General features: G+C 51.9%; 1 protein-coding gene across 2 annotated transcripts; it reads left to right on the forward strand.

Annotated features, from left to right (window-relative positions):
- Positions 1–48: 48 nt before the first annotated feature.
- Positions 49–10,381, forward strand: Dact2 (dishevelled binding antagonist of beta catenin 2). 2 transcript variants are annotated; one of them, XM_013148977.2, is made up of 4 exons: positions 49–397; positions 6,232–6,364; positions 7,188–7,466; positions 8,115–10,381. In XM_013148977.2, exons 1-4 carry the CDS (start codon positions 158–160, stop codon positions 9,788–9,790), a joined length of 2,328 nt encoding a protein of 775 aa, XP_013004431.2. In that variant the 5' UTR covers positions 49–157; the 3' UTR covers positions 9,791–10,381. The 2 variants fall into 2 exon arrangements, with proteins under 2 accessions (XP_013004431.2, XP_003466511.4); XM_003466463.4 differs by lacking the exon at positions 49–397 and adding an exon at positions 851–1,093.
- Positions 10,382–25,171: the final 14,790 nt, after the last annotated feature.

Genomic DNA, 25,171 nt, shown 5'->3' on the forward strand with positions numbered 1-25,171 from the left:
CACAGCATCCTTCTTCCGAACTGGAGTGGAAGGCACCCAGTGTCACTGCAGAGGGCTGGGGAAACAAAGGGCGCTAGGCCCCAAGTGCAGAGTAGTACTCAGCCATGAGAAAGCAAGAAGTTTCGAAGCTCTACTCCGGCCGGAGCTGGAGGGGCTAATGCACCATGGGTACTCTGAGGGAGGAGGCCACGGGAAGCCACAGGACAGGATTCCACTGGGTGAGATCGGGCTGTGGGCAAACGAGCGGTTCCCCCAGGATGGAATAATCAAGGAAGTGGGGGGGCCACTGCTTTCGCATAAGGGGCTTCCCTTTGGGGCGGTGAAAACAGGAGCGCAGAGAGCGGCAGGCTTGGTGAGCTCACTAAAGGCGTCAGAACAGCGGTGCACTTTGCAGAAGGTGAGCGAGGTGGTTTGCGAATTACAAACTAATAAAGCTGTTATTTCACGAGCTTGCAAGGGCGGGCCTGTGTCTCCAGAGCGCGGGCCTCCGTTAGGAGCTAGGAGCGGGGTAAATGGGTTCCTAATGGCAGCGTAGGGCGCAGTGACTTTGGAATCTGTTAGAGCCTCGGATCCCTGCAGGCCTGCCGGTCCGCGCCCTCCCTCCTGCAGCCCAGCGCGGCCCCCATCGCCGGGAGGTCCGGCCGGGTCCGGGTCCAGGCCCAGCAGCAGCGGGGCGGGAGAGGACACTGGAGAGGGCGAGGGCGAGGGCGAGGGCGCGGGCGAGGGCGGGCGGGGGCGGACGCGCTGACCTGGGGACGCGCAGACGCCGCCTCCCGGCAGCCGAGGTCCCTCCCCACCTAGGCGACCTGCGGGCGGACGGGCGGGGCGGGGACAGGCGGCCGGGACGGCGGAGGCTGCGGACGGGATGTGGGCGCCGGGCGGACCCCCGGGCCCCGCGGGCTGGGACCGCCGCCGCGGGGGCGCCAGGCTGCGCGCGGCGCTGGCCGGGCTGCACGAGCTGCAGGGGCTGCGCGCCACGCAGGAGAGGCGCGTGCGGGGCGCCCTGGCGCTGCAGTCGGCGCCCGGGCCTGCGGGACCCCGGGACGGCGAGGGCCGGCTGGAGGCCACGCTGGCGGCGCTACGGGAGCAGCTGGTGAGCGCGCGGGGTCGGGCTGCGCCAGGGGGCTGCGGGGGCGCGGGGCAGGTGGCTGCGGGGGACCCGCTGTGCCGGAGGAGCCTGGAGCGCAGGCCGTGCCCAGGTGCGCGGGGTGGTGCTGGAAGGTCGGGACCCCAGTTCCCATCCAGATCCCTCCCCCGTCCGGATTGCAGAACAGCCCACACTGCAATGGCACGGGCAGTTAGGGGCAGCTCTGCTTTCTCACCGAGACCCTGCAGTTCACACAGGAACCCTTGACTTGATTTCCCCTGGTGGGAGTCTGCTCACCAGCCTGGCCTCATTTCTGGGACCGGGAGAGCCGGGGACCCTGTTGGGTCAGGAGCGCACCCCTATCGTGCCCCCACTGTGCTCAGCCCTCAGCTGACAGTCGGGTCGCACCACTGTAAGAAAACATTCAGGGACGTGGATATCTGGTGAGTTCTTCCACTCCGACCCGTAAACCACGCTGTGAGAAGCGGTCTTCAAGTCTGAATGGAGGCCGCAGAGGGGCCCCAGACACGGACACGCTGTCTGCACGTCTCTGCCCTCTGGGCTCCGGTTCCCTTCCGTTGCGTTGAAAATACACTCCGGTTGTTATTTTGTGTTACTTTCTGGGAACAGCTCAAGAGTTTTTTGAGTACTGAAATATTTCTAAAAGAAAAAAAGGCTACAGATGTCTATTTGACTGACCTCTCTTTGTGAGTGAAATTTCTTTTCCATTAAGAACTCCCAACCATCCTAGTCATTAACAAGTGTCTGTAACAAGTCTCCTGTGAGGCTGTGCATTCCTATCAGCTTAGCTCGGCAGGTCCTCACCTGGACAAACACTTCAGGCTTAAGGGATGGGAGATCAGGGTTTGGAGACACCTCCTGGACACCTCTTATCTCCGCTGTGGCAGACTTCAGTGAGGTGGCCCTGCAGTGGCTATCTGTGGACCCTGTGCCACCCTGGAGAGGGGCGTGCCAGCCCTCCACGGGTCTGCAGTAGCCGTCTGTGGACCAGGCTGTAATGGAACAGCTGTGTCCGCTGTGCAGAGATCTGCATCCAGCCACACCTGGCTTCTGCCTGACCTCAACCTGGCGCGTGGTGTGTAAGCTTTTGGACTGCTTCGGAGGGGTCAAGTATGCAGTTGATGACTAGCATAGCTGCACATTCAGCCTCTAATTACCTACCAGTTGCCTTTTGGGAGAGATCAAACAGGTTTTTGTTTAAAAAAAAAAAAATTTTTTTTTTTAAGTGTGGGACCAGAAGGAACAGGCAGACTTTGTCTTGAAAAGGATTATGTGATCAAAAGAGAATAATTGAATTCTGTGACATCAGCCAGCACTCAACACTCCCATTTTCACGCAGGGGAAAACTTAGGAGTGATGTGAGATCTGTATGGAGAAATCACCCAGACGCTTTGGTCTAGCACAGTTACCCCACTTGGGTAGCCCTGGCATTCCTGCAGGTGTGAAGCCTGGAAGAGCGTGCTGTAGCTTTATCCTGCCTGAATTCTCAAATGAGGAGGCCCTTTAGCATTTCCTGGGATTTAGCTGTCATGTGGGAAAGAGCCTGCTCATCAAATGGGTGGCACCCTTCAAATTGCAGTGTCAAAAGTCACAAAGGGAGTGTACTGGTACAGTTTTGCTGAAGAAAGAGAAATTAGTGACTTTGATAACTAGCACGAACAAGAGGTGATTTTTTTATACTGATGAGACCTTGTGCCCTCTGAGCCCTGCAGGCAGCTGTGGTCTGGCCAGTTGTGGCCAGAGGTGGCTGCTCCTGGGTGCCAGGCACTTACCCTGCCAAAGGTGGCCTGAGAGCTGTGCCTCCCACCAGCGGGTGCTGCTGTATCTGTGGAAAAGGTGCCCTTGGGTGGGCAGCAAGTGAAGGGCAGGGAATGCAGTGAAATTGTATCCTGGGGAATTTTCTGGTCCTTGGCTTGGCTGGTTGTGACTTGTTCTAAAAGGGGCAGCTAGCAACAATGCCTTTCCACCTGGGCAGGACCCAGCAGTCAGTGCTGCAGGAGCAAGCCACAGGCAGAGTCCCCAGCTGTAAACACGATGCCTAGTATTTTCCTTGGCTGGCTGTGCTGGCTTTGTGAACAGAGAGACAGTAGAGGAAAGCAGGTCAAGAGCTAGTTCAGGTTCACAAGCAAGACTCAGGTCTCCACAGGCCCCTGGCAGGCTTCCTCTGAGGTTAGTGGGGCTTGTCACCCAAGGGTCCACTGGCAGGACACCGGCCCCTTCCCAGTTAATTTAGGCATAATGATGCCTCCTACAGAGCCAAGTCATTCATGCATGAAGTGTTGCCTTTGTACATTCTTAGCTTTCAAGGAAACCAAGGAAGTGTTTCAGATACTATCTCTATATCCTGAACTTCAAGGTACTTTTCATTTTTGTCCTCTGAAGAGGCCATAAAGCTTTTCATGGTTGTCATTCAGAATTGTCAGTGGGATAAGTGAAGCACATGCCAATCAGATTGCTCTGTAGAATAGAAACATTCAAAGAAAGGGGTTACCCAAATGTTTGCCTTTTGTGCCCACCTCCCCAGAACAGAAGTTCTCAGACTTTCCATCCCTAGGAAACTGGCTGGCATGCAGGGGTCCTGTCTCGCCCAGAGTGTCCCAGGGCCTGATCCCAGGATCTGCAAGGGACTAGCTGATTGCACCATGGGGACCTCAGGGAGTGATCCCATATTCCAGGCCCCAACTCCTGACCCAGGTTTGGAAAATTAACCAAGTGCCCTGGGATCCCTTGGCCCCACCCCATGAGAACTTGTGCCCTGAAGTTGACTGAGGCTGGCAGCAGGAGGGGAGCTAAGGTGCCCCAGACTCCCTTGCAGGAACATGTCGGGCTGGACTAAAGGAACTGGGCTCCATGCCTGACCTACAGCTGGCTATGCTCATCCCTGGTCACCGTGACTCTGCACAGAAATTCTGGCTGAGAAAGAGGAATGGAAGCAGGAGTGGTGGGGAGGGTCACAAGGCTGGTGACCACCTGGGAAGGTGGGGCTGCAGGAGGGGCAGGGCTGATGAAGTGGTGGGTGGGACAGAGAGCCTGGAGCCTGGGGGCTCTTTCATTCAGTTAATCAGAAACCAGCGCTGAGGCTGGCTGGCCAAACGTTAATCACAGAGCAGTGAACCCCAACAGGAATATTGGGCACGGCTCAGGGAGGGGTGCAGGAGGAGGAAAGAAGGCAGCTGGGGACCCAAGGGAAAGGAGAAAGGTGTGATTTGAAAGAGAAGTCAAGCAGACAGTTTTAAGCACTAAGGGGAGAGCTAACAAAAGGACTGACCGTCTTCGCTGGTCTTGTGGTTGTGTGGCAGGAGAAGAAAAGTCATTTGCCAAAAAGTACAGAGACCGGCCCTTTGGTGAATTTCAGTATCTTTTTCCTTTCTGTTTCTGTTTTTCGTACGTGGTAGGCCTGCTGTGTGCCTATCTGGGCTTCTTTGGTTGAGTGTGGAAATGTGAAAGTGTGCACAAGGTAGGATGGTTGTGCAAATGTAAAAGTGTGCAAGGTAAGAAGCCAGGACTCTTGGAACCATCAGGGGCTCCAAGAGCATGAAGATTTGTTTGGCTCACGACTGGTTTTGTTTTGTGAATGTTTCCAGTCTCATCCTAGCTTGGGTACTCGGTCACCATTCAGATCTCAGCTGTTCCAGGGTCCCCAGCTTCGGAGGAGCTGCTGAGTTAGGCAAGGTGTTTGGCTGTGTGCTGGCCTGGGCCAGGTCCCAGCTCAGCTCACCCTGGGTGTTTGATAAAAACTGTACACAAGAGACTGTCCTACTAACAGGAAGTTATTATTACTTCTCTCTTGTGATGACTTCTATGCTACTCAAATTTTGCAGTAATTACATTAGAAATGTAATCATTTTCTTAAACAGGATAAATCAATACCATACACTAATTAAGCTCATCAGTTAGGACAACAAATGTATGTAGTGGATCTGGAAAACAGGGTATAAATGAAAGAAAGAAAGAAAGAGAGAGAAAGAAATTAGTATTTATTGAAGGCTCAGTGCCAGTTTTAGATATACATTGTGCTACTTGGGTTCACAAACACTTTTGCTTGTGAACAATTTGGTTTATAAATGGCAGTGTCTGGCAGTCTGGTTTTTGTTCACAAAGTCTGCATTGGGTGATGAACACAACCACAGCCATCTTTCCTGCATGAACACAAATGTGGTCATCTTTCCAGGATCACAGAACGAAATTAAGTTCGTGAATGAAAGTGTGCCCATTCGTGTATAGTTATATATAAGGTACATCGATGCATAGAGAGATATAGGGATGAATGTGTATAATCCTGTTCAGGATGGGTAGATGGTGGACACAAGCCTCTGTGGCTGACATGCGTCATAAACCCTTTAGAGTTGGGGCTCCAAGCCCTAGAGAAGATATGGCGGAGGGCAGACCTGTGATGGATCCTCTCAGTCGAGGAGAAGCCCTGATGGGTTTCAGAAGTATTCACCTGACATGCTCCAACTTGTAGGCTTCTGGTGCTGAGAGAGATGTTCCCAGCAGCTTCACCAAAGCCTGTGGCTGTTCAGGAAATTACTCAAGGGTAGGGGTATGGCCAAGCTCTTGCCTGGCATGAATGTGGTCCTGGTTCCATACCCATTAAGAAAAAAAAAAACCAAAATTACTGTGGATGGATGAAGAGAGCCCAGATGCAGAAGGTGCCTTGAACTTTCCCCCCAGGGGCCACCAGCTGAGGTCCATTTTGTGAAGGACACAGAGACACCATGGAAATCTTCACCTAGGGCTAGAACAAAGCAAAAAGGGCGAAGCCTTACTAGGTACCTGCTGCAGCTCCCAAGTTCTGCGTTTCACCCTGCAATTACAAACTGTCATATTCTGCCTCCTGATAAAGTAGCATCTCCCTGGAAACTGCTGTTTCTGAAGTTTGCATTAGAGGAAAAAAGAAAAACCCTCTGTGTGATGTGTGCATGTGGAGTGGGGAGGTGTCAGGAGGCTTTTTCCTTTCTGTGCCAGTAAGGCCAGGGCAGCACTTCAGCCTTAGTGAGGTGCAAGATGTGCTTCCCCTGGTGTCTGGCTCAGCTGGTACCTCTGTGTCTGCCTTCCCCGGGAGCCTCGCACTTGGATTTCTGTGCTGTCATTGGTTTAGTTTCTCTTTCTCGTCTCCTCAGACCCGATTACGGCGGCAGGATGCCGGCCTCAAGACCCACCTGGACCAGCTGGACCTGCAGATAAGTGAGCTGCAGCTGGGCATGTGCAGGGCATCAGGAGAGTGCCCGGACAGTGACAGCAGGCCCAGCTCAGGTACAGCCGTGGTACAGTACTGCAGAAATGCATCTAGGCACTAGAATGCATATACATACACACGCACACACACACGAACACATGCATGCACTGGAAAAGTATTGCTTTTGGAGGGGGAAGGAAATTCTGGTGCATTTTATCACTTTTAGAGCTGAGACAGCTTGTTCGCTGTTTGCAATTTGTGGAGGATGCGAGCGATGTTCTGCATAGCTGTGTTTAGATCTGTGGGTTTGGGAGATGCTGATAGGGTTGCCCCTTGCTCCTTGCTCTGTCTGAGATGCCACAGTTGTTACTGAAATGTGTGGCCCTGGTCACCTTTGCTTTCTACCTGACCTTCCCCATAGGACCCTTGGACATAGATGCCCCTGTATGCAGTGACAGAGATAGTGCGTGTAGGCCTGTGTTCCCCAAGTCTCCAGGGGAGTCTGCTGCTCCTCCTGCTTTCCAGTCCAGCCTAGGATGTGCTGTGCGGGGGGGGGGGTGTAGGGGTACAAAACTCCCCCTTCCCATAGGACTGGAGGTTAACAAGAAGGACAGGTAGGGCTAGGAAGATGCCTGAGGCCCCTGCAGGGGCCAGGATCAGAGGAGAGGCCTCTCTTTTGTCAGGCTTAGGGGACCCCTGCCCAGGAACTGGCTGCAGTGCAGGGCAGGGGTGTTCTGAACCCCAGCACCTTACAGGCATCTGGAGCATGCCACCGGGTGCTGGGTCTCATGGTCCTCCCCAACCTTCCTGGACCAGGACAGAAAGAAGCCCAGAGAAGCTCTCAGACCTCAGGACAGGGTCCCCAGGACATTCACCCACATGCCTGTGTCTGCTCCTCAGGATTCTACGAGCTGAGTGATGCTGGTTCCTGCTCTCTGTCCACCTCCTGCGCCTCTGTATGCAGTGACCACCTCTCCCCATCCTTGAGCAATCTGTTGCCTGCTTCCCATCCCTCCAAGCCCAGGCCTGGCATGGGTGACTGGCGGCCCCGGTCTGCTGATGAGAGCACCGTGCCAGTGTGGAGACCCCAGCCTGCCGAGGAGAGTAGCAGGTTCCTGGACAGTGGGGCAGGCACGGGCCATCCCCAGGGTATCTTCCGGTCTAGACCTGTGTCCACAGGTGAGAGAGGCAGGAGAGGGTGTAAAGGGTAGCAGGGGGCAGCCATCCGGCCATGCTGGGGACACAGCAGAGACCTCTACGCATCTGCAGACAGAGGAGCACCCAATGCCCACTGCTATGCATGCCAGACAGGGCATGGAGTTCTCCTATTCTCTAAAGTAAAGATGGGTTTTAAAAGCCTTTCTTGTCCCTGCATCAGCCCATGTGTGTAGCAGAGTGGCCTGTGGGGATGTAACTCGGTTCCTCCACAGCCTCTAGCTCCTGAAGAGATCACTTGGCCCTCGTTTCGCTCACAAGAGCAGGTTTAGTGCAAACCTCCCTGTCTCTTGGATGAGTCTCCAGAGTTTGCTTTCGGATCCACCAGGGTTATGTCATGACCTCTCTGACCTCTGCTCAGAGCCCAGGGGACCACAGAGTTGTATCCCTGGGCCACCTCAGGCCAGGTGCAATGCAATACGTGGCCAACTCATCCTCCTGCTCCACTGCAGCACCTGCACTCACCCACCCAGGCCCCAAGGTGGCCCCAGGTGCCGTGGCTGGAGTGGCCAATCTCCTGTCTCCTCGCTCTTGGGAGTCGCACAGAAACACGAGTGAGGAGCTGATCCCCTGTGAATTTTTCCTTGCTGAAAAGCTTGTTTTCCTTTCCAGGTGACCTTGAGAGAGTCCTTCCTGTGGATGAGGGACTCCAGAGTATGGGTGCAGATGCCATGCCCACCTCCCTTCTGTGCCTGGGGACAGACACCCCAGCCCATATGATGGACCCCACCTACCAGCGTGACCTCATGTCCAGGGGGGGCCGGGAAGTGTACCCCTACCCCAGCCCACTGCATGCAGTGGCCCTACAAAGCCCACTGTTCACCCTGGCCAAGGAGACCCCTGGGTCCCACAGCCACTCACCCCCCAGGAAGCCACTGTTGGTCCCCAGGGATCAGAGGACATCCCTGGCAGTGCCAATCTGTGAAGTGAGCCAACCCAGAGCCTACATTGACAGGCTGCTGCGTCTGCGGGGTCTAGGGGCCTCCCCAAGGGGCATCTTGGGGGAGCAGGGACCCCCAGGACCAGGAGATGAAACATCTCCTTTCCCACAGAAGCCCAGTGACCGGAAGCAGGACAGTGGAGGCCAGGCCGAGAAGCTGGCCTGTGCCCCAGGGAAAGGGAGCATGGGAATGCTGGCTGCCAGCCAGGCTGGACAGAGGAATGGCCTCAGTCACCAAGGACTCACACAGCTTATGGGCACCCCACCTCTTAACAGCCCCCCAGAGGAGCGGCCTAAACCCCGGAATTCCTGCACCTGTGAGGAGATAGCTGTGGGCCCTTCTCCCTGCTCGCAAGTCCAGCAACCACATATCAATTGCCGCCTGGTCCCTCCCAGGAGGCTGGGCTGTGAGAGCCCCCTAGGAGCCCCTGGGTACTCTGTCCACCTGCCCTGCACTGCCCATGAATCATCCCTGTCCAGGCTGAGGACAGCACACCCCAAAACCAAGACCGTGAAGATCAGGAGGAGGGCCAGTGACAAGGTGCCCAGGTCTGGGAGGCAGCCACTACCCCTCCCCGAAAGACACCAAGGCATCCATGCCACCCCCCAACAACCCTCAGAGTGGGACCTGTGGCACAAGCCCCAGGGACGTGGGCTCCGGAGAAGGCCCTCACTGGCCAGGGAGGCCCCTGGACGGTCCTGCTCTGAGTCCACCCTCTACCCCATGCCCCTCCTCATCCCCTTGGTGGTGGCCCAGCAGCAGAGTTACCAGGCGTCGTCCCAGGCCCTTTTTCCCGCTGACACAAGGCCCCTCAGCTCTGCTGCCAGGAGAAAGCAGCGCCCCTGGAAGTCCAGCATGGAGATCTCAGGCAAGTCCTGCCCAGCTAGCTGTGTCGAGCCCACTAGACCTGCAGCCAGGAGGGCAAGCGGGCCACAGGCCCAGGACAGAGCTGCGCTGGTCCGTCAGGAGGCCAGGAGTGAGTCTGACCTCTCTGAGCACTCAGCTGAGTGCACCTCACTCTTCCATTCCACCATTGCTGAGACCAGTGAGGAGGAGGCCAGCGACCACACCACCAACTGCTTCGGGGACCAGGAGTCCAGCGCCAGTGATTCGGAAGGCAGCGTCCAGGGCAGAGGCAGTATTCTGGAGCTGGATCAGGGAGTGGCTGGCCGGGGTGGGCAGGCCTGTCCTCCAGCAGTTCCCCAGCCCGCTCCCCGGGCTCCAGCAGGCACCAGGCCCCCTCTGCCTCCTGTGCCCAGATTGTGCCGCATCAAGGCCTCCAAGGCCCTGAAGAAAAAGATCCGCAGATTCCAGCCAGCAGCACTGAAGGTCATGACCATGGTGTGAGGCTGTGGTGCAAGTTGGTGCCCAATCATGGGCACAAGTTCCACACCAGTGCAATGCATAAGTGTGGGCTTGCGCACCCCCTGCAGCATGCTTTTAGCTCCTGAGCCTCCACATCCCAAGTCCTTTTGATGTGTGGTGGGCAGTTGTGTGGGCAACTGTTCGCTCCCCAGCAATGATGCACAGAGAATTCTGATCTTTTGAATTGTAGAAGCCACTCGCCAGCAAGCTTCCACTTGAGCGAGGGATTCCAGGGGCAGGGTTGGAGGTGTCTTGTTTCCTGATATTGTGAAGCCATTTCTCCCCGAAGCATTATCTCAGTGATCCTGCTGGCTGCAGGCAGCTGGATTGAATCTGAACTCCATGTTTAAGTTCTCAGTATCGTCCAAATCATGCCATCGCTTTTGCAAGTAAAAATGTTCTCTTTCATCCACCCCCTGCCTGCTCTGCACCGTCACAGTGACTGCTTGGACTGCCCTCTTCCGTCCCCTCCCGTGGGCACTGGCCTGTAGGTGGGAGCCTCTTTGAGGAGTGGATTCTAAACTTGGGTTCCAGTGTGAATAAGTTGTACATAAAAGTGTTTTGCCAAAATAACTTGGTGGTGGTGATGTTTTTGCTTTTCAAAAAAAATTTAACTCAGCTTTTCAGGGAGAAAACTCATAGGGTTCTCAGCTCAGCTGTGTGGTGGGTGTCGCAACCTGGTCAGCAGCTCACCCTGGCTGATTCAGAAACTGCTCTAAGTGTTCCTGGCAGAGAAGAGGTGTGCAGCACCCAAGTCCTTGCAGTTCTGGAACCCAGGAGTTGCAGAGACAGGAAGAAAACCGGCTGAAAATACTGGTAGGTTTTGTGCCAAGTGCTCACTATTCCTGTAAGAAGGAGCCGGGCAGGATGGAGTTGGGAGATTTAAAAACTGATTAACATTTGCGAACAAAGGCATGAGCCTCTGTGGAAAAGGAGCTGCTCTGAGGCTTCTGAAAGGTAAGAGAATGCAGGGGCTTCACATGTAAACCACCCCAAAAGCAAACATTTCCAAGGGCCAGCCGGAGCAGACTGGAGAGCAAACATTCCACTGTCTGCATAGACTTCTCACCTGCCTTCTTGGGATTGCAGACCCCAGAGACCTCCATCTTCTGTCCTCCCTATGCTTTTAAAAATGCTGCATTAAAATCAGATGCCCCTTGCATCTGACCCTCAGAGCTGCAGAGGGCCCATTCCTGACCAGAGATTTTGCTGTAAAATGTTGTGTAGGATACTGACAGAAATAGGTGGCCCCCAAGGGAATGGGAAATGGTGGCTCTAGCCCCTGAGGCCACTGGACCTGGCTTCCTAGACTTGACCTGACCTAGTTCCTGACCCCATTCAGGTCCCCACAGGGCTGCACAGAGCAGAGCCTACTGTTGTCTGCTCCTTATGGTCTCCTGGAGCATCTCTCCACAAAGAGGCTTTGACAACAACATGTAGGACTGGCTTTCCTTTCAATCTCAGGATGGTGAGGTGTGTCTTGTGTCATAGCCTGGAGACCTCAGGCTCCATGCCCACTACCTGGGATGGTGCCTGTCCTCAGAAAGCTGGCTTCTTTCTCAAACTCCAGGGTGCCACCCGCACCCATGCACTCCAACCCTGAGAACCTCATACAAACTGCCTTGTGGACCAAGGAACTCTGGACACAGCCCATGAGCAGAAAGTCCTCAGAGATCTCATGGTGTAAACCAGTTCCCTCACAGCTGTCTGTCTCCTTGTCTGCTCCCTTCTTTTCCCCTCTTTCTTTTTTGCTTCTCATTGAAGAAAAAGTGACTCGGGCTACAGTGTGGAAGCCCACTCTCTGAACTGTCTCGGTAGGTGCAGGGCTGGCTGAGTCCTGAGTGGGGTCCACTCTGAATACAGCAGTTGGAAAGTGGTCAACAGGAAACGTCCTGGGTGAAAATTTCAGCTGAATCCACCCAAAGCAGGGGTTCTTGTTAGGACTGTAAGTGACAAGAAATTGTAGAGGAAGGGCCCAGAGTGGTCAGGAGCTGGGCGGGAGGTGGGTCAAACAAAGCTCCTTTGCCACCTCTGGGCCTCGGTCTCCCCGTGTAACTGAGGACCCAGCCAAGCATGGCGCTTTCCCAAGGGTTCAGGTTGAATTCTCAAGGATCCCTGTTGGGTCTGCCAGCCCTTTGCCTTGCCCATCTTCCTGGTCTTCACTCAGTGCCTGGGAGCAGCCCAGGGAAAGCCGATGGCACTTCTGGGGGTCCAGGAACCCCTTGGCTGATGCTGACTGTTGCTTAGGAAGCAGACTGAAGAGCAAATTGACAGTGTTAAAAGATCGACCCAGGCTGCCAGGCTCAGCAGGATGACTTGTGGCATCCCAGGGCTCTGGAAACCTGGCTGGCAGCATCAGAGCAATTGTGTGGTCTATGACAGGCAGGACCAGGCCGGGCTCATGGGGGAGGGTACTGTGCCATGCAGAGCCACGAGTCCGCTCAGCTGGGATGGAAGCCAGTTGGAGAGCCTGAGCAGATGGGGGCAGAATGCTTGGAAACGAGGGTTCACTGCCACACTGCACAGGGCCCTTGCTCTAACTGACGAGCTCCTACTCTGGTACACTGTTCTGCCAGGCAGACGTGGGTGGAGCACTCTGAGGAAGAGGAATCAGCAGCAGCCTTGTGGGCAGCTAGCAGCCCATCTCTCTGAGCACCTGGGAGGGGACCTGGGATTCGAGGAGCCAGGCACTGCCATCCCGCTTCGGCTGGAAGTGGGACAGCAGACTCCGCTCTTTAGAAAGCTTTTGGAATTCTGGTTTGATAGAAGAAAAAAAAGTTAGCAAACAACAAAAGAGGTGAACTTGCTCTGAGAATGAGAATAATATGGGAATTTGAGTATATAAAATGTCTAAATTGTAAGAATTAGCTAAGAGTTTAACTTGCTTGCTAGGGAAAATAGCCCAGCATAGTTCAGTGGATAGACTATTTTATTTTTACTAATTCAGAAACAGAGCCAGGCCCTGGAAGCAGCTTCCTCTGAACATCACTTCTGTCCCCAGGGTGAAGAGAAAGAGCCTGTTTAGGATGTGACCCCTGAGAGCCACCAGCCCCTCAGCACTCAGTGCAGAGTCCAAAGGAGACCTGAGCCCCTCCCCACCAGTCAGCAAAGCCCTGTCTCCTGGGCTAGCCCCTTAATGCCCACAAAGAGGAGAAAGATCACGGAGGAAGTGAAGGGCCACGTTCCTCTAATACAGATTGTGTGGGGCTCTGGTGAGACGGAGCCTCATTCCTAAACAGTTCACAGATGTAAGTCTTTGAAGGACAAGTCCACAGGCAGTGGCCTGGACTTCCTCCTCCACATTTGCCTACAACATAGCTCTCGAGCCTTACACCAGAGCTGTAACCCATGCTCCCATGAGCCTGCACTCCACAGTGACTCAGGGATTCATGGTAGCCCAGCCTGTTTCAGAGAGGCCTGGTAAGTGTGGCAGGCCCTGTTGCGTCTGTGGAGCATCAAAGGACAGGCAGGAAAAGGCTCCAATCCTGCTGCCCACTTCCCAGGCCCACTGGCGGGGCTGCTGCTCATCCTGGCCACACACATTGACACCTCCTGCCTCTGACCAAGCAGAACTCAGACCTTGGTGGCAGACACCTTAGCTAGTGCAAACACGCGGGGCTGTGTTGGGATGACTCTGCCACAGCTCTGTACATTGGAGGTCTTGTAATTCACAAATGAGCCCCCCAGAGCCCCCAACCTTGAGTCCAAAAATGGGGCAAAACATGTTTTTTTTTTTTTTAAAAAAGCAGCGCTGATTTATTTTATCCTGGACACAGAGACAGTTGGAGTTTGTAAAAGCTGTGTGTCTCCCTCAAAACTTTCCAGACCTTTGGTAGAAAGCACAGTTCACAAAGTAAGGAGTTATGGGCGTGGATCAGGAAATCTGCTAAGGAATGAGGAAGACCTTTGTTTCCCTTAGCAGAGGACAGAGAAGTCTAGTAGTAATTAACAATCCTTTGTCAACCTATTTTAGCACTCAATTTTAGCTTACATCTGTTATTTGTAGAGGGCAGCAATGATTAACATATCAATTAAGTCAGGTTCCCAGGGATTTACAGTTCTTTACAGAGGGGAGCATTGATTAACATATCAATTAGGCCACCCAGAAATAATGAGGAGTACAGAACAGTATGGCAGCATTACAGGTTCTTTGGTCATATAACTTAGGCATAACACAAACATAACGAAGCTCTTTTTGCTAGTGTACAGCAGGAGGGTTCCAGAATTGGCCAGGAAGCCATAGCACCTTGGAGTGCTTCCAGTCATAGAGCGCAGAGGGCAGGATTCCGCCCCTTGCACCTGACGCTCAGGGCTGCAGAGGGACGGCTCCTCCCTGCTCGGAGACGCCAAGCAGGGTTGCAGTGCCTGCTGCTGCCCACCGAGGATGGACCAGGAAGTGCGAGACAAGGGCCAATCTGTCAGCAGCAGAGCTGCAGCTCCCTCTGACTGACACTGGGTGTGATGAAGGCGATGCTGGGCAAAGCCTGGCAAAGGGCCGCAGCCACGGCAGAAAGAGTATTCAAGAAACTCGCATCTGTAGAGCTCGAGAGATGTGTGATTTCTTAATAACCGGAAGGGATGTGATCTTGAGGGGCTATCCTGTGTGTGCCTCTGCAGGATAGTTTTCACCCGGGGTGTTAATGGTTAGTGCACAAGCTTGGTGCTTCCTTCTCGGTCTGCAAGCATGGGTGAGGTGGGGAAAGGGCCTTGGGCATCTGAAGGGTCCCTCAGATCTCCCCCCGCCAACTGCTTTCCCAGGAGTCTTTCTGACTCCACACAGCAAGGCAAAAGAGGATGTCTGTCCTCTTTCTTGTCCCTCCCTCATTCTCAGAGAGATGTGGGAAGGGTGCCGAGAAAGGACTGAGTCTGAGAATAGCTCCTCTCCCAGGCCTGGAGGAAAGCTGGCTGAGAGGCAGAGATCATTCTCCATCCATCAGGCGGCCCACAGAGAACCTGCTATCCCCCTGTAGCCCTGCTTGAGGCCGTATGTGGGAAGGAGCTATAAGGGCTCCATGTATGCAGCATGAACAACAGCCTCCAGGGATAGGGACCATGCGTCAGAGCCCCAAGGCTTGAGGACTCTGGTGACAGTGTCTAGGCACTAATTCAGGGCTGAGCTTGGAGTGGGAAAGTGGGATACAGTAGAGGGAAGGCAGGTGTCTGTGCTGGGCCAAGGCTGTCCAGGCTGAAGGTGGTCACAGAGAACTTTTTTGGCCCCCTCTGGTCAATTCGATGCTGGAAACAGAGTTGAGGCAAGGGTCTTATGCTGGTCACTTCTGCCTGGCATTAGGAGCCTACTCTACCAGCAGTCCTTATCAGCTTCCTGGGGTCTTGGGCACATCCCTGGCTTTCCATAGTCCTGGCTGGTGCAGGTTGGCTCCCGGGTGCACTGGGTCAAGGGCTGCTTTCCTGGCAGGTGTTGTCCTGTGGTCAGAACTGTTTTTACACCTAGCCTGGCCACTGTCACTTTGCATATTCAGCCTCTCAGAAGCAACAGGACACAATTAGGTCACGTTTAGAAAGACCCACTGTCTAGATGGTAGCATAGTTCCAGACCCAGGCTTGCGGCCCTGGGAGCCAGGTGCCTCCCAAAAACACTTTGGGTTTGCTGGCCAGCTTTGCAAACAGCAAGGTAGACTCATCACACACAGCAGTGACACAGGACACAGAGAGGCTGTGGCCTTCTCAGTTGCCACGGCAGTTTAGACATCTCAATTTACATTGCAAGGCCATCGGTTAAACAAGCATGGGTTGCACAAAGGAAAGAATATTCTGTTATCAGGCTTGTCGGGACATGGACATGTCTGGCTGGTCTTGGCTGGCTTCCTTGGCAGGATTTCTTGGCAGGCTTTTATTCAAAATTTCAATTACCTCTCACCATGACAGACATGAGCTGTATCTTCAGTGGCTACTCAGTTACTATATTCCAACCTGCACTGTGCAGAGAAATCCAGGATAATGATTTTTTTTTTTTTTTGTCTTTTTACTTTTTATCGGTACCAGGGATCGAACTCACGACTGCCTGCTTGCAAGGCAGGCATTTACGCCACTGAGCTAAATCCCCAGCCCCCAGGATAATGATTTAACATTTTAATTTTCCTATGCAGGAAGGACGTGAAGTAGCAAATAAACTTCCTGACAAGAGGAGAGAGAATATAATAAAAGGGGGAGGGGGCTTTGTAGCTCAATATTTTTAATAGTGCTTTTTCCTTATTTTTGGACAAAGGCACTGCATTTTCATTTCACCCTGGGGCCCCAAGTCCTGCAGTGGCCCAAAGTTCTCTGCCCTTTCTTTCTGCTTTGTCCCAGCACTGGCTTCTGTCCAAGGGCACAATCCTCGTCCCCCACTGTGTGGGGAGCTGCAGGGACAGGCCTACCCCTAAGCAGTCCCACCCTGTGTCATGTGCCTGCTTTCTGCAGAGCCCTTCGGTATCCACGTTTTCTCAGAGAACCCTGACTCTGGGCCCACGTCCTTGCTGGGCTTTGATTTGGTTCAGCTGGTTCAGAACCTGGGTAGGAAAGAACATGGTTGTTTATTGGGTCCAAAGAAACACCTTAGCTGCCTAAAAGAATCCACAAACCCTTAAAACTAACAAGAGAATTAGGTAAGATTGCCAGATGTAGGAGAGTATGCACAAGCACATCCCAGGATAAATGAGTAGGTAAGAGCCTTAAAATTGGGGCTGGGGATTTAGCTCAGCGGCATAAGCACCTGCCTCGCAAGCAGGCAGTCGTGAGTTCAATCCCTGGTACCAATAAAAATGAAAAAGACAAAAAAAAAAAAAAAAAAAGAGCCTTAAAATTTAAATTTCATTACACAGAAAAAAATTACAAATTACAAATATATAGAGAGACAGACAGAGAGAAGTGTATATATCGAAGAGAATTTTAAAATGTACTGAAGTACCCAAAATACACATAAATACTATCAGACAAGAAGATTCATTACCCTAGAGATGGCAATAGTTTCCAAACTAACCTATAAATTTAAATTCCATTTTAACCCAAAATACCTCTTTTACTGAACGTGACAATTCTGTGATTCTGACCTAAGCACAAAGTTCAGACGATCAAAGCCACTTTGAGGAGGAGGAAAGGCGAATGTATGTGACCAATGGCGAACAGCCAGACCTGGTAAGAAGCCAGGCATGGTGATGCCAGCTCGTAATCCCAGCTCTCCGAGAGCAGAGGGAGGAGGAGTACATGAAAACCCAACTTGGGCAACTTTGTGCTTGGCAAGATCCTTATCTCAAAATAAAACAAAAAATAGAAAGAAGGGGGGATGCAGCCTAGTGTGAAGGCCGTCGATTCAAACCCCAGCATCCTGAGTCCTCACTGAACGCTAAATCACATTCATGGTTGGCCTATAAACAAATCTAGTTTAGAAACAGTTCTCCCAGAATGGAACTTGTTTATAAGTAGGAGACTCACTGTGCGGCATTACAGAAAGAAAACAGCAACAGACCCCCATACACACACACCCCACACTCATAAAAGAGACCTGTCAGGAGCAGTAGAACTGATTTGTGTGGCTGTTTTAGTCTGTTCTGTCTTGCCACCACAGAGTATCACGGGCGGGCTAAGATGCATAAGGAAAGTGACCTCACACTGCTGGCTGTGCTGGTGCTCAGCAGGTCCCAGCTACAGGAGCTCGCTGTGTTACAACACAGGAAGGGCTGGGAGCACACTGCAGGAGAGTAAGCAAGAGGTCGGGTATCGCAATGTCTTCCCCAGGGACGAAGCCGGTTTCATGAGAGCCACCCCAGACAAGAGACAGCGTGGATCTAGCCCTCCAGGGTGTTCCCATGGGCTGGTACCCTCCTGCTCTGCCCAACCCCTGAAAGTCCCATCATCTTGGCACTGCTGTGCTGGGGACCAAGCTGCCACATATGGGTCTCTAAGCCAGATCAAATTCTAACACGATGGTGGTACCAGAAGATGAAGGTGAAAGGTAAAATGCACGTATGTCTTTCGGGAAAGTGATCCCATGTGTGGAGTCACTTGGAGAGGCCACATGGGCAGGACAGGCCAGTGCAGAAACACTGGCATGACCCACAGGGTTCTGAAGACATGAGAGACAAATTCACAAAAAGCAAATGTAGACATCTCCCTCAAAACATAGATGTTAATCCCCAGTGGATACCTGTGTTAAGCACATATTTTTAATAAGAACAAAGAATACATTGCTAATGTCAGATAAACTGGGGTTCTGTGCATAAGAATTTTAGAAACCCCTAAGTGAGAAGATTCATCAGTTTGACAATATTAACAGCAGGTGTCAGGCTGCTGGGTCAGGTGGCTCGGCGGGGTGGATTTCCTGATGTGTGTGTGTGTGTGTGTGTGTGTGTGTGTGTGTGTGTCTTCTTTCTGAATTAAATGTGCACTAGTCTTTAGGAAAGATATGGCTTCATAAAGCTGTGTTCCCAACCCGCCCCTCAGATGCCACCAGCAGCTCCATAAGCACCTGGGTCCGACTGAGCTCCTCCTACTACAGGTCTGTGCTCAGAGGCTGTTTGCCCTCCTGTGGGATGGAGGCAGGGTGTTGGGAGCCGCCGACACCGGTCGCCTTACTTGGCGGACGTAGGGCCTGTGGGTGGGAGCGGAGCCTGAGCTAGATTGCCCCTCCCATCGAGTGAGCCAAGTTGGCGCCTGCTTCCTGCCCCCTGATTGCGCTGGCGACTTAAACAACCCGCTCTGTAAGATAGTCTGCCTAGCAACAGCTGATGTTAGCCAGTCAGCCCGCATCGCGCGCTTTGAACTGATTGGCTACTGTTGCCCTATAAAAGTAAATGCCTCTCCCGCCACGAGGAAGAAGCACAGAGAGGGATAGAGAAAGTCCACCGGCGAGAAAGGGCTGGTGACAGAGCGGAGGCCTCGCGGGGCCCACGCGGAGATAAATAAAGGCAAGATTGCACACCGTCAAAATCTGTCGCGTGTTCTTCCTGCAGGCCGGGAGCGACACCGACAGCAGGGTGCATGCACCACCAAAGAAAAACAAAACCAGAGTTCCTGGGCAGCAGAGGAAGGGTACACCAAGCTCCGGGTGTGGCCAGGTAGCAGGCCAAGGCTTCTCCCCTCCAACAATCCTCTGCCTGCTAAGCTAGAGCCTCCCTCGGGTGAGTCATGTGAGCACTTGAAATGTCCAGAAAGATTGTTACCACTCAGTGGGTTTCCTCTGCTCTGAAGAAGGCCTTTCTAGCCCTTCCTGGTCCCATGTTCTGTCTGGTAAATATACAAGCGTTGGAGATTATGGAAGAGGAAACCTATGTAGGCTAGGAAAAGTACTTCTATCCTTATTTGCATGTCTATATGTGATTGAAAAAGTAATGTGGAAATGTAATGTTTTTGAGATAAAAATTGATTTTTAAAAGTTTTTCTGCTTCATAAGAACAGTCAAATCAATAAAATGTCTATCACTAAGTTAATCATGCATTCATGCAATGAACAGTATTTTGTTACAATGTTTTGTTTAGATGCTGAAGTCATTTTATTGTGGTTCAGTTTAAACCCATGCAAAAGCAGCAAGGACGTGAGCTCCTGCATGCTGAGAACAGCATCTATCCTCAGTTCTTGGCCACACCCGCTCTCCCTCCACCCCACTCCAACTGATGTGAAGTCCAAGCAGTCAGTGATTGACATCGTGTAGGATCATTTCATTCCTGCAGTCAAGTTATTAATCAACCTTTTAGGGTCCTATCTCATATTGATAAAGGCGAGATTGGCCTGCAAGGTTCTTTCTTGTATTACACATCTGACTTTCATAATAAGGCTAAATCATTTCCTAGAATGAGCCTTAAGTCTTTCTTTCTTATGAGGATTCCATAAACAGTGTCGGAAAGATAGCAGCGGTGGGATTCTAATTTAACCTAGGCCACAGCAGCTGTGAAAGTTTGCTGTGGCTGCCTCGGCTCCTTTACAATGGTGCCACCCAGCCTGTCACTTCCTGAAAAGTTTGCATGCTGAAGCTGCAGGAGCTTCATAGATGCGTGGACTCACACTAAGGAAAGTGGCAATCCTGACACTTGCTTGGATGGCTGTGGGCACCCTGGTTGTGAGTTAATGTCCCACTGGTAGCACACACCCCACACGCAGTGTGTGAGCCCACATTATCTCTGGTCGTCACCTGTGACCCCTGCACTATGCATCTGTTCTGGAGATCAGTGTCTCTGACCCTTGAGAGAAGAGATCTGCAGAGCCAGTGGGCCAGTGCGCCCTGAGAGTCCCTTAATCCTGGTGTGACCCAGGCACTGCTCCCACCCGACGCCCAGGTTAGACCCAATCTGCAGACTGACTGGACTCTTCACAACCCAGGGCTGCAACTGTGTGCTGCTGGGCTTGCCTCTGCTAGGGCACAGCCCACCGTGGTCACTTTTGCTCTGATCTGTGTTAGGTTGGCCCTGGTGATAGCTGTTCCAATGTTCTCAGCCCACTTCTTTCTTTATGCAGCTGGCATCATGGTCACAGGGGGAAATGTGATTCCTGTGCCAGCACCTTAACTGGATCTGATTTGGGTGAGCCACCTCTTTCCTCCACCAAATCACACAAACCCAAGATTCCTTGCACTGTGCGAGATGGTGCAGGGTGAATTGGGAGGGAGAGGGGCTGTACTTCGGTCTTTATTCAGGTGTCTGAGTCCAGCCTCCTGACGCCTCCCTGCACATGAGGACTTCAAAGCACTGACGTCTGGGGAGGTGTCACCTTTCTTTCCTCCTGTGCTGCTTTGCCACAGCAAGACTAAGGATCAACTTACTATTGCACAAAGGAAAAGTACCTTCCTGGATCAGGACAGGCAGCGCCATTGACAAGACTTTCCGACCTGCAAAGAAACTCAGGAAAACGTGGTGGAAGGACAGTGTAGAAAGCCTGACACTTCCAGTGTGAAGGAGCAGGTGCTGGAGGTATCTCTGCAGACCGGCTGTCTTCTCTAGATGAAGAGAGCCATTGACCGTATCGTTCTGAGTCCCTGGTTTGCACTGTGCATTTGGCAGAGGGCAAAGACCAAGAGATAAAAGCCACCCTGATGCAGAGTGAGTGCAGGTCCCCTCTCTGTCCCTGGAGAGTGCAGTACCCCAGCCCCATCACTGCCCTGCCCTAGTCCAGCCCACAAATATCCACATCTGAGCACAGGATGGACCTACAGCTGCTGTATCTGGGTGTCTCTCTCCTCCTGGTTTTTTTTTCTTTTTTTTCTTTTTTCTTTTGGATTGGTGATTGAATCCAGGGCCTTTGTGCTGAGCTCCTTCCCAAGTCTTAAAATTTTTCATTTGAGGACAGAGTTCTTTTCACTAAATTGCCCAGGCTGGACTCAAATATTCTATCCTCCTTTCATACCCTCCCAGGGTGTTGTGATTACACGGGTGCCACACTGGGCTATGTTTCAGTATCTCAGTCACAGGCAGCCATGTTCAGCCCCAGGTGCACAGCATGTGTTCACAATAGTCAGAGAAGTGGGAACCTGCAAGACCAACTTAGTGTCCATTCGCTTGCTGTGCACCAGGCTGGCTTGCACCTAAACCAGGCCCTTCCATCCTTGACCTCAGACTACAACACACAGCAAAATAGTTGTGATCAGCCTAAAGTCACCAGCAAGGCCACTTTTATGAAAGTCAGGCTGTGAAGACTGTCTCATCCTTATCAGTGTGGTGCTATCAATTTCCAAGGCACAGAACCAAAGCTGTGTGGGCAAAGGTGTCTATCGCAGTGTTGAACAGCCAACGATCCCTAGGAGAGGGAAAGTTGCCCACACTGTGATCATCCATGGCCCATGACATTACATAGACCTAGAAGTGATGTTTTTGGATATCTCAATAAGAAAATGATTTCATAAAAAAGCAAATTTTTAAAGTATAAAATGACAGCATAAAAAAGGAGAATAGAAAAGTGTGGTCATGTGAGATTTCAGTGAAAATACATAAACAAAAATGGCAATAATTTATTCCTTCCATTCCTACAGGACAATGATTTCAGTGCTTGTGCAAGATCCCTGAAAAATTTTCTTCTTAGGTTTTTGAGCTGAAAGCTGCAGAGAACATTCACACAATCACAGCACACGTGACGCTAGCATAGCTCTGGACCTCGAATCTGCATGGCTCCTCCCACGCCTGTCAGGTTCAGGGTCCGAGATTCCAGTGCTGGACTGAGGTGATACAGCTCAAGGGCAGACCTGGGTTCCCTGGACTACCATTTCGCAGACAGGACCACAGGGGCGCAGGAGGCACCCAGTGCTTACTTAATCAGGCACAGTGTCACAGTAGTCAGGCCAGCTGGCAGAGGACTGTTCATTTATGCTGTTCCACTGTAAGTTGAAATCTATTGTCACTGTGTATTTGCTAGGACTAAGTACCATGCATAGGAGGCTCAACCAACTGAAGCTGTGGTTTCACAGTCCTGGATGCTGGAGTCTGAGAGCAAGGGATGGACAGGGCTCTTCCCTTGGGCTGAGAGAGGCTGTCTCAGACTTCTGTCCTGCTCACCAGAGGCCAGGCCCCAGTCCTTGCACCACTTCTCCCCTGGTGTGTTTCTGTGTCTGGATTTTCCCCTTCTAGAGTGTTGCTGGGTTAGGGCCATGCAGGGCCCTCTTTAACGCACCTCAAGCACCTGTTCTTAGAGTTTCATGATGTCAGTTTTCAAAGGCAAAAGTAGGTCACCCAGAGGCTTTTCCCCAGTGAATCACTGGGAAAGGGCCCAAAAGAGTATTCAAGGCCCAGTTAGGAAAAGAGGAGCTAGGGTGTGGGGAGAGTCCTCAGAGAGGACCAGGCCTGGACGAGCCCACCTGATGCCTCTGTAGAAGGTGTGACGCAGAGTGAGCAAGGCTGGCGGCCAGCGCGCCCTCGGGGCAGATGACAGCAGCTGGGACCTCGGCCCTGACGCCAGGGTGAGTGATGTGTGGACGTGCGTGCGTGGGAACACAGGGATAGGAGGACGCTGGCAGGAGGCAGAGAGGCAGGGTGGGTGTGGACTGTCACCAGCAGGGAGCTGAGTCTCACACAGGCACAAGAGTCCTCCTGCATGCAGACCGTGGGTGGAGATGTCTCCAGCCCCAGTGTCTGCAACCCACTTCTGATTGCTGGTCCTGTCCTTTGGCTATAAATGTCCCTACTGTGTGGTGGAGTGAAAAATTCAGAACCATTTTTGGTCTGGGCCTCCGCAAGACTACAACTGCAAATAAAGCCACTTAAGTTCTGTAGAACTGAGTTTGTTGTAATTTTTCCTTCTAACCTTGCTTCACTTCAGCCCCTAAAAAACACTGCTGTACATCCTCCCTGTATAAGGCTCTAGGGCAGTGGAGTCACAGCGTTTGTCTCTCCAACTATTGGGATTCATCATGCCCTCAAATTTCTTCTAAGATTAGCACGCATCACAAATCTCTCCCTCTTTTTTATTTTAAAGAGAGAAAAAATAAACAACAGAAACAAAGAAAAAAACAAATCCCAAAACAATAGCAATACAAGATTTCAAAACAAAATGATAGGAATTTAACGATTGTTATATTGCATATCATTCTCTTCAAGAGTAGCTCAGATGACCAGACATAAGCATGTAAAACTGATCAAATCACGTGAGCACTAACTGTTCCTGTCCTTGAACTAATAGAATTAGTAGTACAATTGGGCCACACCACAGGACACTGCCAAGGGACCCATCTTCTGTGAGGGAAGCAACACTCTTCTTGAAAGGCTGGACTCCAAGCATAGCAAGGGTACAGGAGGGCAATGACCACTTCAGCCAGGTGCTTACAGTGCAGGTGGTGGCAAGCAGCCTGCTAAGACAGGACATGTTCTGACCAGAGAGCAATGCGATTTCTAACGGGGTGCAAGACAACAAACTAGAGGACGCCAAGAAGCTGGCCTGCAACCTGGAGAGACAGGACTACTGTGTTGTGAAATGGGGAGATGTGGTGTGCTTGCAGGAGGGATCAGGAATCCGTCCATGCACTGTTTTGGGGGTGTCTGCTCAACATCAAATGCAAGTCCTGCCATGTGGGGCAATCCCATATTGGTCACCGATGGCCAAGGTGGCAGGATAGGGGAAGGAACTCCAGACAGGCAGAAGTTCGTGACCCAAAGGCCACTAGTGACCGTGCCCTCAGGATCTGTGATGTCAGGTGTCAGGGGGAGCAGTGAGTCCCTCCCGAGAAAGTGGTCATCAGGCACTGTGCATCCTCTAGGCCTGCTGCAGCTGTGTCTCCACTGAAGGATTTCCAAATCTAGCCAAGTAGGAGAACATTTGGGATTTACATGCTTGTGCGATGGTTTCCCAGAACCAGGCTTTGTCCCCAACTACTGGGAGCAGAAAGCCAGAGAAGGTGGATTTAGAAGTTGGATGGGGGCAGCACTCACAGTGGCCAGTGGGGCTGGACACTGTCTCTGGAACTGTGTGATGGGAGCATCACTTTACCTGGCTGATGCTTGTTTCCCTGTTTATGCAAGCAGGAAAATGGCAGAGTTTACATGGCTGTAAGAGGAGATTCAGGAATGGTGCAAAATGACCAGCTGCTGCTGCTAGTCTTGGTCTCCAACTGAAGCCTTATGAATTTTCAGCTCCCAGCATATAAGCATTCTGCCTAATATTTCTCATTTGTACAGCAAAATAACGTAATACTTAGATAGGCTTGGCGACACACACCTGTGGTCCCTGTACTCTGGAAGGCTGAGGCAGGAGAACCGTAAGCTCAAGCCCAACTTGGGCAATGTACTGAGCTCCTATCTCAAAAAAAACTTTATAAAAAAATATTGGAGATGTGGCATAATGAGACGGCCTTGAATTCAATTTTAATACCAAAACTATCTAAATAAATAAGGTAATGCTTGCAACTTGAATTACCCTCCCAAAGAAACACGTTTCCCAATTCTGAATTAAGGACCAGGCTGCCAGGGTTTGTAAGCTTGCAGGTTGGCCATCTGTATCCAGTCACAATGGGATGCTTGTTTCCCAAGCACCTTTCTGTGTGCTTCATGCTGGGAGGGCTGTTGATTGTCTGCTAGCTGTCAAAAGCCCCTGCCAGCAGCCAGGACCTGCAGGCCAGGTGTTTTTCTGCTCTAACAATCACAGCAGGGAGGCTTTGAAACCACAGGAGATACCCCTAAGGGCCTATCTAAAAGGCCTGGTTTTGTGCAGGTTGATTATTTTTAGGGAAGGCTGGGGAAAAAAATGTTTCTAGATAAAGAGCTTAGAAATCAGTATAAGCATGGCCGCTTTATAATTAATTCCAAATGATTTCTAGGAAAGTTTGCATCTCTTAAAGAGGCACACTGGGCTTTGGACTTTCAATCACAGCCCATTGAGGACCTGAGCACATCCTTCAATCTTCTGGATACCCGAAGGGTGCTAATGAGGCCTGGTTTCTCATTTGACCGTGGGAGC

The sequence above is a fragment of the Cavia porcellus genome, unplaced genomic scaffold (assembly GCF_034190915.1).
Source record: "Cavia porcellus strain 051 isolate PalLab524CR breed Dunkin Hartley unplaced genomic scaffold, mCavPor4.1 scaffold_7, whole genome shotgun sequence".
Taxonomy (NCBI): Eukaryota; Metazoa; Chordata; class Mammalia; order Rodentia; family Caviidae; genus Cavia; species Cavia porcellus.

Bases quoted from the DNA above. Each gene is read 5' to 3' on its own strand.
- Dact2 (XM_013148977.2), top strand. From the start codon at position 158: ATGCACCATGGGTACTCTGAGGGAGGAGGCCACGGGAAGCCACAGGAC. The intron at 398-6,231 runs GTGAGCGAGGTG...TCGTCTCCTCAG, and splicing joins AGCGGTGCACTTTGCAGAAG to ACCCGATTACGGCGGCAGGA. The intron at 6,365-7,187 runs GTACAGCCGTGG...TCTGCTCCTCAG, and splicing joins TGACAGCAGGCCCAGCTCAG to GATTCTACGAGCTGAGTGAT.